The 11,510-nt window shown below is 46.5% G+C and overlaps 2 protein-coding genes across 33 annotated transcripts in view; one reads left to right on the top strand and one right to left on the bottom strand.

The window, feature by feature from the left end:
* The window catches only part of LOC125428550 (zinc finger protein 420-like), an 88,744-nt gene extending 80,381 nt beyond the window's left edge, over positions 1 to 8,363 (bottom strand). For 2 of the 3 annotated variants that reach the window (XM_048488848.1, XM_048488849.1), the window contains exon 1: positions 8,238 to 8,357. In XM_048488848.1, coding sequence (XP_048344805.1) covers positions 8,238 to 8,352 — 115 coding nt within the window. In that variant the 5' untranslated portion in view covers positions 8,353 to 8,357. Of the gene's footprint in view, positions 1 to 2,946; positions 3,074 to 3,549; positions 3,636 to 8,237 lie in introns of all 3 variants that reach the window. The other variant, XM_048488850.1, reaches the window with a different exon arrangement.
* Positions 1 to 11,510, top strand: part of LOC125428587 (zinc finger protein 883-like) — a 1,608,225-nt gene that overhangs the window by 1,574,281 nt on the left and 22,434 nt on the right. The gene's annotated exons all lie outside the window — the stretch shown is intronic.

The raw sequence follows: 11,510 nt of genomic DNA, 5'->3' as shown, positions 1-11,510 counted from the left end.
ATGGGAATTGTAGTCCATAACATCTGGAGTGCCAAAGGTTCGCCACCACTGTGCTATAGGAACAAGGTATAACAGAAAAAAGTGACCCAATTGCATTCAGAAACAAATCCGCTAAAAGGATTTCACTTAGTTTCCTTTGAGTACCACTAGCTGTCGCTAGTCAATTCTTGCTGAAGGGAGAAGCACTTCTGTCTCCAACTAAGGGCAGTGACAAATCTGGAGCCTGTGGCATATCCTCCTCAACCCTAGGCCAGTCTGGCCAATCTTCTACACCAAGGTTGTTCTGTTGACATCATTCCCTGCCCATCTGAGAGCTGTGCCTGAGAGTCCTCCCCACTAAGAGGTAGGTGGGGCTGAGAGAGTTTTGAAGAACTGTGACTAGCCCCAGGTCACCCAGTAGGAATGTAGGGGAGAAATCTGGTTCACCAGTTAAGAGACCACTGCTCATGTGAAGGAGTGAGGAATCAAACCCAAATCTCTAGATCAGAATCAACCTGCTCTTAAAGACTCCACCACATTGGCTCTTCACACCACCCTGATAGTTTTTAATTCTGTATGTAAGCTGCCCTGAGCCCGTCTCTGGCTGGGAATGGTGTGGGATATAAATATAAATATAAATAAACAACCACACTTATATTTCACGACTCCCTGAGTCACAGGGTTCAAGTTAAAAGGAGAGTTATCTGGAGTTGCTTTGAGTGATATCTCTGTTAGGATTCATAAAATGGCTGACAGTTAAACAAAATGGCTGAAAGTGTGATCAGCTTCATAGTTAGCAGAAAGCAATAGAAAGTTATTGAAAGCTATGGAAAATTCCAGTGACAGTTAGACTGCAAGAGAAATGTAACAAGTATTAACCTTCAATATGACTGGTGGAGAACTTTAGACCAATCAGAGGCTTGTTGCTTGGGCAGGAAAATGTATCCATTAGATCCGTGGTGGCAAACCTTTGGCACTCCAGATGTTATGGACTACAACTCCCATCAGCCCCTGCCAGCATGGCCAATTGGCAGGGGGTGATGGGAATTGTAGTCCATAACATCTGGAGTGCCAAAGGTTCGCCACCACTGCATTAGATGGAAACTGAGCCTGAACTGGAGTTGGTATCCATTCTATGAAAAATCCTTCTTCTGTATAATTCCTGACTGTAATAAGCTGTGTGCTTAACTATGCTGTATAGAGCTGATAGAGAGTGTTATGTTTGATTAGAAGTATTCTGTGTAGTTTTATTAGTTTGTTTAGATAGTCTTATGTATACTTGCAACTACTCAAGCAAAAGCCTTCCTGTGGAATGAAGATGCTGTGTGGAGAGTGTTCTATTCCATATGTGACTGAAGGTTCCTGTGTTAGCAAGTAGACTACATCTTTCTCCTATTGCCACAAGTAATACCGCTGTGAAAATACCTCTGCCGACAATCTCTACAGGCACCTTGTTATGGAGGGGCAAGAGATGCTGTTAAGAGTTATGGTGACAAGAGAACACATTGGCATTTCTGTGGTTCTCTGGCACGGAGTGCCATTTGCAACCAAAAGGAAAAAACTGCTAGCTAGACCTATTGTTAGGAAGGTCCATGTTTTGGCAGAATAGAACCCAAGAAGCTGGCATCTGGATTGGCTCAGAACCCAAGTCAATGTGGGGAGCTGTCCTATTCTTCAGAGCTCTCTGCAGATAGCAGCTGCACACTCAATCTTGCAGAAGCAGTGAAGGAGGATATCGGGAAGTGCTCATAAAGACCAGCAAATACAGTGTATGTCCAGGATTGTGAACTGATGGCTGAAAAGAAAAGGGAGAGGACGACAGCCCTATTCTTCATCACAGCCCATCTTTCTTTAGTTTATTCTGCTTTGTATACCTGGTACCCTGAGTTTGTGCCTTGTAGAAACAGGTGATTCATTAAGGGAGCTGGCATGTTTCCTTATCCACTCGCCTTGGCTATTCAGCATGCCCAAGTAAGTCAGGCAAGACCACAAGAGGGAGGGGCTGACTGGAGAAAGGAGAGGAAGCACAGCACTGCAGGAGGGCCAAGGCCTGCCATCTCCACCTCAGGAAAAACAGGGCTGGGGAACATCCTGCCTCTCAGATAGGACAATACTTGGCTCAACTTGGCAGAAATGAGCTGGGTAGGTAGAAGGAAGTTGCCTGATTTCATACGTTCAAGATCTACAAGGACCATTTCAGGATCAAAATCACATTCTACCTTTTTAAAGGAGAACCTCAGAGTGGGGAGAAAAAGAAGGTCCACTGAAGTCCATCTGCCATTCAGAGAAAGTACAGACAACACAAAGTCCCACGACAGACCTAAGCTGCTACCTGCCAGTCCCTGCTCTTCATCACAGCCCACAAGAAACAGCTCTTCCTCTTCTTCCAGCCAGGAAATGAGATCAGGTTTGGAGATCTGAGGTCCTCCTATCAAAAACCAACAACAACACAATTCTAAACCTTCTTCATGCACATCAATTTAGCAAGTCCAAGACGGATTAACTCTATCCCTCCAGAAATACAAAAGAAGTTAAGAAATAGGATGGAGAGCCTTAAGGGGTATTCACTCATCTGGCACTGTTTGTTCTCTGCTTACTCCTGACTTGTGACACCGGGAAATGTCAGCTGACAACAAAACAGTCCCAAAGACAGCACTTGAGCTCCCTCCACAGCCACATCTCAGCCCAAGTATGTCAAAGCTTAGATTGAAGGGAAAGCCCTCCTTCCACTTCTCCACCTTCAGGCATCACCTGGAACCTCTTCTGATGATCTCTCACGTGATCCAGAAACAGGACTGCCACTCAGGGGTCCCCCGCTCTGCAAGGAGAGCCCAGAACCCCTCCCATGTCACAGAAAGGATCACGGAGGGTGGCAGAGATCAGCCTTTGGGCCCAGGGCAGACAGCATAACCATGGCTTTCCTCATAAGGGGCTTCCTGTCAACAAGAGCGGGAAAAGCATCCTCACCCAGAGAGGCCACGTTCCCAAAATTCTCCAGCATGACTTCCTTGTAGAGAGCTCTTTGGGCAGGGCGCAGCAGAGTCCACTCCTCCTGGGTGAAATAGACAGCCAGCTCTTCAAAGGACACCCCACCCTGCAAGAAGAAGAGGGAAGCATTTATTTACATCACTGGAAAGCAGGTTCATGGGAGGAAAAGCCAAGAAGCCAGACACAGTCCATTAGTACTAGAAAAAAAACACAATGAGGAGACAAGAAGAGCTCCGTGGGCCTCCCCTTCCCAGAATACACGGGGGCATCTTGGCACTGCCAGGGCTCTGCTCACTTGCAAAGGGCTAGCAGCATTGTCAGGAAGATGCCACAGATATCTATATGGGAAGGACCAATGTGTGTTCTGGGAGAAAACCACGGTCCAGTATTGTGTCCATAGTCCCAACTTGGTTTCTCTGCACATTCCATCCTAGATAGGGCTGACCACTCCCCAGCCTCTCCAGAGAGCAGACTTGGCATCTTCAGTGCCAGATTCAAGGAACCAGATCCTGTGAGCCGTGCAACCAAGAAGGAAGCAATCCTGCCCCTCTTTGAACATTCCCCCCCGTGACATCCCCATACCTCAGTTGGCTGCATAGTGGCTCTTGTCCCTTCATCACACGGAGGAGATGCCAGAGGAATCTTCCAGGGTGTTTTTCTGCTGATGCCTGGGAGGGCGGGAAAGAAAGAAAGAAAGAAAGAAAGAAAGAAAGAAAGAAAGAAAGAAAGAAAGAAAGAAAGAAAGAAAGAAAGAAAGAAAGAAAGAAAGAAAGAAAGAAAGAAAGAAAGAAAGAAAGAAAGAAAGAAAGAAAGAAAGAAAGAAAGAAAGAAAGAAAGAAAGAAAGAAAGAGGGTTTCAAAGTCAGTTTGGCCTTTTTTCTATAGCCACATTTTCTGGGCTGGTCCCAGGAGCGAACTATTCCCTGGATTGGATCTGGGGCACAAGTCAAGAGCCTGTATTCAATTCTAGTAGAACAAGCAGTGGGAAAATATGTGGAAAAAAGGTCTTAAATATAAATTTGAAAGAGATTATTTATACAGTGATGCAAAAATGGTATATGATGCCAGATAAATGAGGGAAAATATTAATTTTTGATGTGTGAGCTCTGTGAAAGGACGTTGTATTGTCTATGGTGGACTTGTAATAAGGCTAGAGAGTTCTGGAGAATAATACATTCAACCATCCAAAAGGTTTTAAAGTCAAATGTTCCAATGAGAGAAAAGGCCTTTTTCTTGGAACTTATGGATGGAAATTTGGAGCGGAAACTAGGATCTTTGTTTTTATCATTGACAACAGCAGCAAGAATAATATTTGCGCAGAAATGGAAAACTTCAGCTATTCCTACAATTGAGAAATGGTGGGTGAAGATATCAGAATTAGCAGAAATGGCAGAGCTTACTTCATTGCTCAAAGAAGGGGACCTGAATGAATTTTGGGGTAATTGGCAACCTATGGCAAAATACATAAAAGAAAAAAAATGGCTAGTAGTTTTGAAGCCTACAATGAAGTCTCTGCCTTCCAGAGTGGGCAATACTTGGCTAGACTAAGAAGCCCATAGAACTTGAGAAAAGAAAGTTATCCATTTTCGGCTTAAGATCTACCGTTCCAGCACCCGCAACTCATCTAAGCTCTTTTGAGGATAAACTCAAACTGTGAGGATAAAGAAGGCCACAGAAATCCTACTGAAAGTGCAGGCAACAGGCAGTCCCAGATTGATGCTGCTATCTGCCAATCCCTTGTGTTCAACAGAGACCAGGAGAAATAGCTCTGCTTCCTGTTCCAGCCAGGAGATGAGATCAGGCTTTAAATTTTTCAGGAAGAAAAACAACAACTAAAGGATACTCTTTTGATAAGCACATATAAGAACATAAGAACATAAGAACTGGCCTGCTGGATCAGACCAGAGTCCATCTAGTCCAGCATTCTGCTACTCGCAGTGGCCCACCAGGTGCCTTGGGGAGCTCACGTGCAGGATGTGAAAGCAATGGCCTTCTGCTGCTGCTGCTCCTGAGCACCTGGTCTGCTAAGGCATTTGCAATCTCAGATCAAAGAGGATCAAGATTGGTAGCCATAAATCGACTTCTCCTCCATAAATCTGTCCAAGCCCTTTTTAAAGCTATCCAGGTTAGTGGCCATCACCACCTCCTGTGGCAGCATATTCCAAACACCAATCACATGTTGCGTGAAGAAGTGTTTCCTTTTATTAGTCCTAATTCTTCCCCCCAGCATTTTCAATGGATGCCCCCTGGTTCTAGTATTGTGAGAAAGAGAGAAACATTTCTCTTTGTCAACATTTTCTACCTCATGCATAACTGTATAGACTTCAATCATATCCCCCCTCAGACGTCTCCTCTCCAAACTAAAGAGTCCCAAGCGCTGCAGCCTCTCCTCATAAGGAAGGTGCTCCAATCCTTCAATCATCCTCGTTGCCCTTCTCTGCACTTTTTCTATCTCTTTGATGTCCTTTTTGAGATGTGGCGACCAGAAGACAGTACTCCAAGTGTGGTCGCACCACAGCTTTATATAAGGGCATGAGAATCCGTTTTATTATCAACTCCTTTCCTAATTATCCCCAGCATAGAGTTTGCCTTTTTCACAGCTGCCACGCATTGAGTTGACATTCCCATGGAACTATCAACTAAGACGCCCAAATCCCTTTCCTGGTCTGTGACTGATAGCACTGACCCCTGTAGCGTGTATGTGAAGTTTGGATTTTTTGCCCCTATGTGCATCACTTTGCATTTTGCTACATTGAACTGCATTTGCCATTTCTTAGCCCACTCACCTAATTTATCAAGGTCCGCTTGGAGCTCTTCACAATCCTTTGTGGTTCTCACCACCCTACCTAATTTGGTATCATCTGCAAACTTGGCCACCACGCTACCCACCCCTACTTCCAGGTCATTTATGAATAAGTTAAAGAGCACTGGTCCCAAAACATAAATTTAGCAGTTCCAATAGACAATTAAGCTCCACTGGGGAGCTTTGCTTCTTCCCTTCTGCCCCCACTTCAATCTCTCACTCTTTCTCCCTCCAGCAAAAGTTTTTGTGATTCTTTCTTTCCTCCAGCCTGACATTTCTCTTTCCGCCCCTCACTGCCTTCCCAGTTGCCCACGGGCTTCTGCCTCCACACACAGCAACAGTACTGGCAGTGGCTACACTGTTATTACAACAGATCTCTCATTCACATAGAACAATTCCCCCTAAGGGATGCCAGCTCCAGGTTTGGAAATCATCTATACCTACAACAGAAAAATGGCTTGTGAAATTTCTGCAATTGGCAAAGATGGCTAAACTGACTTCTTTGTTTTTTGTACTTGTATTTCAATTTATACCCCGCCCTATCCCTATAGGACTCAGGGCAACTTGGATGAAAGAAAAGAACTTATCTAAATTCTTGAATAATTGGAAACCTCTGATAGACTTTTTGTGTAGAACAGAAAAGAACGAGTTGACGATTTCTTGATTTGAGGATGAGAAGATTAAGAAAAAAGACATAACTGAGAAAATGTGAAACTTACTAGTGACAATAATTAAGAATTAATTGTATTAAGATAATTAGAGAGCAAGCAATAATTTTGAAGTGTGTTAATACTTGGTAAAAATGAAATTGGGAGCCTTTAGTTTAATGCATTTTTAATATCACAGCATTGAGCAAAACTCATGGAATTCTTTAGCAAGAAAATCCATACAATTCAATGAGTAAACCTTAGGGGATAATGGCACCTCTTTCCTAATACCCTGAGAGGTCACCGTGGCAAACTGATTCCTGCACCCAACGGAACACTCTGCTGCATTCCCACCTATACATATAAAAGCATCCTAGACACCTTCCACATATCCAACAATCCCTTTCAGTCCTTTGATGAATTTGGGGCAGTTTGAAGGGCTTCAGGTTTGTATCCAAAGATCTTCCCCAACTATAAAATTTGTATCCAAAGATCTTCCCCAACTATAAAATTCTTTTCCTTTTGACTTTTTTTCATGCATGCAATATCAATTTCCTCTTCGCGTGTTTCCTCTCAGTGGTGTTGGCACAACTGCAATTAAGGTCTTCATCTTCCTTTCTCCATTTAGTTATCCATCTTCCTCTAGCTGAATGAGGTAAACATTCTGGGATGTTTTTTTAGCTCCTCCTCTTGTATTGCTATGGGCACATTCCAACACAAGAAGATCCATCTAGGTCAGGGGTAGGGAACCTGCGGCTCGAGAGCCGCATGCGGCTCTTCTGCCCTTGCACTGTGGCTCCACGAGCCGGCCCCATCCTTGCCCGCCCACTGCCCACGGTCGGCTGGGCTGTTCCGCGGGCTTCCCCTCTCGCCCGCCCCGTTGGAGCAGGGCGGGCGCTTTCCCGCCGGCTGGCAAGGCCGAGCCGCCGGCTTCATCCTTGCCCGCCCTGCAGGCAGCAGGGCAGGCGCATCCATGAGTTTCTCAGAATGAGCGGAGTAAAAGGTAAAAAAAACCCCCTATATATATATAGTGTTATCTTTATTTTAAATGTCAAAAATTATTTGCGGCTCCAAGTGTTTTCTTTTCCCGTGGAAAACGGGTCCAAATGGCTCTTTGAGTGTTAAAGGTTCCCTACCCCTGATCTAGGTAATATTCACATTTTAAGCCAACTTATTTTTGGTTCCTAATTCCTTTGATGCAGACCAAGCTTCCATTGACACCCAATCCAATGCCCTCTTAGGCGTTTCACACACAGGACTAATAGGCAGGGCGCCATCCCTGCAAGGAGAGCCCAGGACTCCTCCCAGGTCAGAGGAAGGATCATGAAGGGGGGCAGAGCTCAGCCCTTGGGCCAAAAGGAGACCTGTCCTTCCTCCGAAGGGATTTGCTCCCAGCAAGAGGGAGACACCCCCCTTCCCAGCTCCCTCACTCCTTTCTTTGGCACCCCTCCCACACCTACCCCATCCACCCCACCCCCCAATCTCCCCCTCCGACCCCCATTTCTTCCCCACTTTCTGCATCGGCTCCATCTTCCTCGCACGCAAATTTCTCCACCATCACCCCCACCCCTCCTGCATCTGGTCCTTCCTTCTCTCACCCCCACCTTCCCCGGCCCCTCCTTCCTCCATGAGTCTCTGCAACCTGCGGCCACTTGAGCCCCCTCCAGCCTCCCAGGGCGCCGCCTGCGGGTCTCGCTCTCCGTCCCGCTGCAGGGACCTCCTGGCTCTGCCCAAGGGGTCCGGGGGGGGGACTCATTGGGGGGGTTGCACGTGCACCCCCTCTCTCCCTTGCACTGCAGCACTCCCTCCCCCCAGACTCACCAGCTGCATTGGGGGCCGGGGGCACCGCAGGGACCCCCAAGATCTCCGGGGCCGGAGCCTGGAGCGCCTCTCCCGGGAAACTGCCTGGGAGCTCCGCCGATTGTCGCCCAGCCATTGAAGAGGAAGCTCCGGAAATGCGGCTGGGGGAGGGGCAGGGGCAGGGGGAGGGGGGACAGGAAACGAAGACCTGGGGGGGGGCGCGGGGGCTGTCGGCTGTCTCATTGATGAACAACGAGGCAGGACTGCACTTTCTTTCTTCATGCTTTTCTTGTCCCCAGTGTGATCCTCATTTGTCTATTTTGTTTCGAGTTCTGAGAAAGAAGAACCCTTCAGAGCAAGTTACAACAGTTGGGTTGAAAAACCACAACTCGCGGGATTCAAAATCACTGGGCGGAAGGTCTGCAGCACGGAGTTCGTCCTTTCTGCAAAAAACCAACCACAGTCCTGCTACATGCACGGTTGCCACCCTCCAGGTGGCTGGAGTTCTGCTGCTATTACAGTTGATTCCCAACCTCAAGTGACAGATATTACTTCACCTGGAGAAAATGTCTGATTTGTAAGGTAGACTCTACGGCATGCATTGCTACCCCATTGAAGCTCCCCCTCCTCATACTCCCCCTCTCAAATTTCCAGGTATTCCCCCACCTGGAGCTGGAAGCCCTAGTCTTACTATGCAAGTGTAACCCCTATGTTCAGAATGGGTTGACCCAGAAAGGGGTGGAGACTCAAAGCAGCAGAAGGCTGTAAAAACTGGTGAAGTTGGAGGAAGCAAGGCTACCAGGCTGGGACCTTGATTTATTTCTTTTATGAGCTCTTAACACCTTGTTTAAGGTAACTGCAAAGTTGTTGGGAACTAGTGGGAAGGGAGTTGTTTATTTTTGCTATATTTGTAAATGTTAGAATTTATTGTTTCAGGGCTTGTTATGTATGTAGTTGATGGGAGTTCGTTTGGGGACCTTCATCATCTTGGATCCCATTCACCAAGCCTCTGAAGTCTTCATAAGCCAACCACCAGCAGGAAGAATTGGACTTTGCATTTATCAGTAGTTTGTCAAGATAAGGACTTGAAATGCAACCTAGAAGGACTGTAAATTGTTAATGTTAAATGTTAATGTTAAAAGTGTCATTTGTTAAGGAAGTAAACCATTTTGTTGTAAAATTTAGTTCTTTGCAACTCCTTCCAAGTTCTGCCCCACAGAACCCACAGTTAGAGGTTACACAAGCTCTCTGAGAAAGACTGATCTCTTGCATCAGAATGAAATGTTCGGTCATTTTATGCCCATGTTTTCAAAGATGTTTAGAGGTGGTTTGCCACTGACCGCCTCTGTGTGGCAACGCTGGACTTCCTTAGTGGTCTCCCATCTGAGGAGTAACCAGGCTGACCTTGCTTAGCATCTGAGACTTGATGAGATCAGGTTAGCCTCAGCTATCCATGTCAAGGTGTAACCTACTTTAGACTATAAAAATGTATTTATTTTCTTTCATAAAGTGTATGCTTTGATCCATACTCCTAACAGGGAAAAAACCCTTGCCTACTGCCAATGCACTGTATGAAAGCATGTTTAGATTGTTATAGACCGTATGCAATTTCACCTTTTCATTTATGATGGATCAATGAATGATGGGAGGGGGACAGCATAATGATCTCCTCAGCAAAGATATTTTGGTTTAAGAAACAAATCTATTTCTGTGTAGAATGTCAAAATCTTACAGATCCATCATTGGTAATGCAACAGTTTATGGACTATCTATGCTTTCAAATAAATAACTTTTGTTTCAAAGTTGCTTTTGTTTGTCTGGTCAAGAATAGTTCCTGACATTAAGAGAACACTCCAAAGTTTATCACAGTTTACCCTTCGATCTCTGACAGCTACTCTGTTCAAGGCTGTACATTTACTTCTCTCGGTTTATACAGTTTATACTGCTGCAAGAGAACTCTGAAGGTTACACTACGAGCAGACTGGGTCATACTCAAGAGACAGCACTCCCCACCATTCCCTCCCGCTTTGAGAATAACCACAGCATAGTTTCACAGGCCAGTTCTGGGACTGGCGCCATCAGAGATAAAGCCACCTGGAAACATATCAGAGAAATGTCTGAAAATGTCTGAAGTCTTTACCTGATCTCAGGTCTTGACACCCGTACAGACTTCCCTTACAGACTTGGTCAGTTATCCATGCAACGGTCACCTCCATGCTTGACTGTTGTAATTTGCTGTACGTTGGCCTGCCTTTGACCATGATCTGGAAGCTTAAACTCGTTTGACATGCAGCTGCCAGACTCCTTACGGGGACGTCTAGTTGGGACCGGATTACTCCGGTCGTGTACCATCTCCATTGGCTGCCCATTGAGTTCCAGGTCATGTTCAAGGTTCTGGTTTTAACCTCTAAGGCTATAAGCGGCGTTGGACCTGTATACTTGAGGGACCGCATCTCCCCATATTGCCCCACTAGGACCCTTCGATCCTTGGAGGAATACCTCTTGAAGGTCCCTGGCCCAAACCATGTCTGTCTGGCCTCTACTACTGGGCTTTGGGTGGGGGGTGGGTGGGAACGGTTTTTATCACCATCAGAGTTTTAAATTCTGAATTCAATTTGGTTTTATTAGAATATTAGAAAGTCGGTTTTAATATTGTATTATTATTATTAATTGTTAATTACTGTGTATTTCTTACGCTGTACACCGCCCTGAGCCCTCCGAGGGAGGGCGGCTAATACATCTAAAGTATAAATAAATAAATAAATCTTGACCGTGAAACTGCATCTTCTTTTTTTAATGCATGGAAAGGATCTCCTCTTTAAGTGGTCCTCATGTCAAATATATAACACAGGCCGTTTCCGCACGGCCGTCGATGCGCCTCCACGCCGGCAAGAATTCTGCCGGCGTGGAGGCGGAGGCCGTTCGCACGCACGCGTGCGGGCGGCCTCAGGAGAGGCCGGCGGACGGCAGGCGTCTCCGCATGGAGCCGCCTCTGCCCCCTTCCCCGTCCGACTCACCGTGTCCCCGTCGTCGGCCTGCTGGCCGTCGAAGCCCCGCCCACGCTGCCCTCCGACCTCCAGGGCTTGACGGGACAGCAGGCTGACGCAACGGGACACGCGAGTCGGACAGGGGAGAAACAGCGTGTTCCCGGTGAAGCACCGGGTGACTACTGGAACACGCTGTTGCGTGGAAAACAACCCTTTAAAGGGTTGTTTTTTCAGGGCGACCTGGCAGCCTCTGGGAGGGGGAGCGCCGCCTGTGCGAATGGCTCCCTGGGAACGGCGTTTTTACCGT

Source organism: Sphaerodactylus townsendi, linkage group LG03, assembly GCF_021028975.2.
Source record: "Sphaerodactylus townsendi isolate TG3544 linkage group LG03, MPM_Stown_v2.3, whole genome shotgun sequence".
NCBI lineage: Eukaryota > Metazoa > Chordata > Lepidosauria > Squamata > Sphaerodactylidae > Sphaerodactylus > Sphaerodactylus townsendi.
This window is presented reverse-complemented; position numbering and strand designations above follow the sequence as displayed.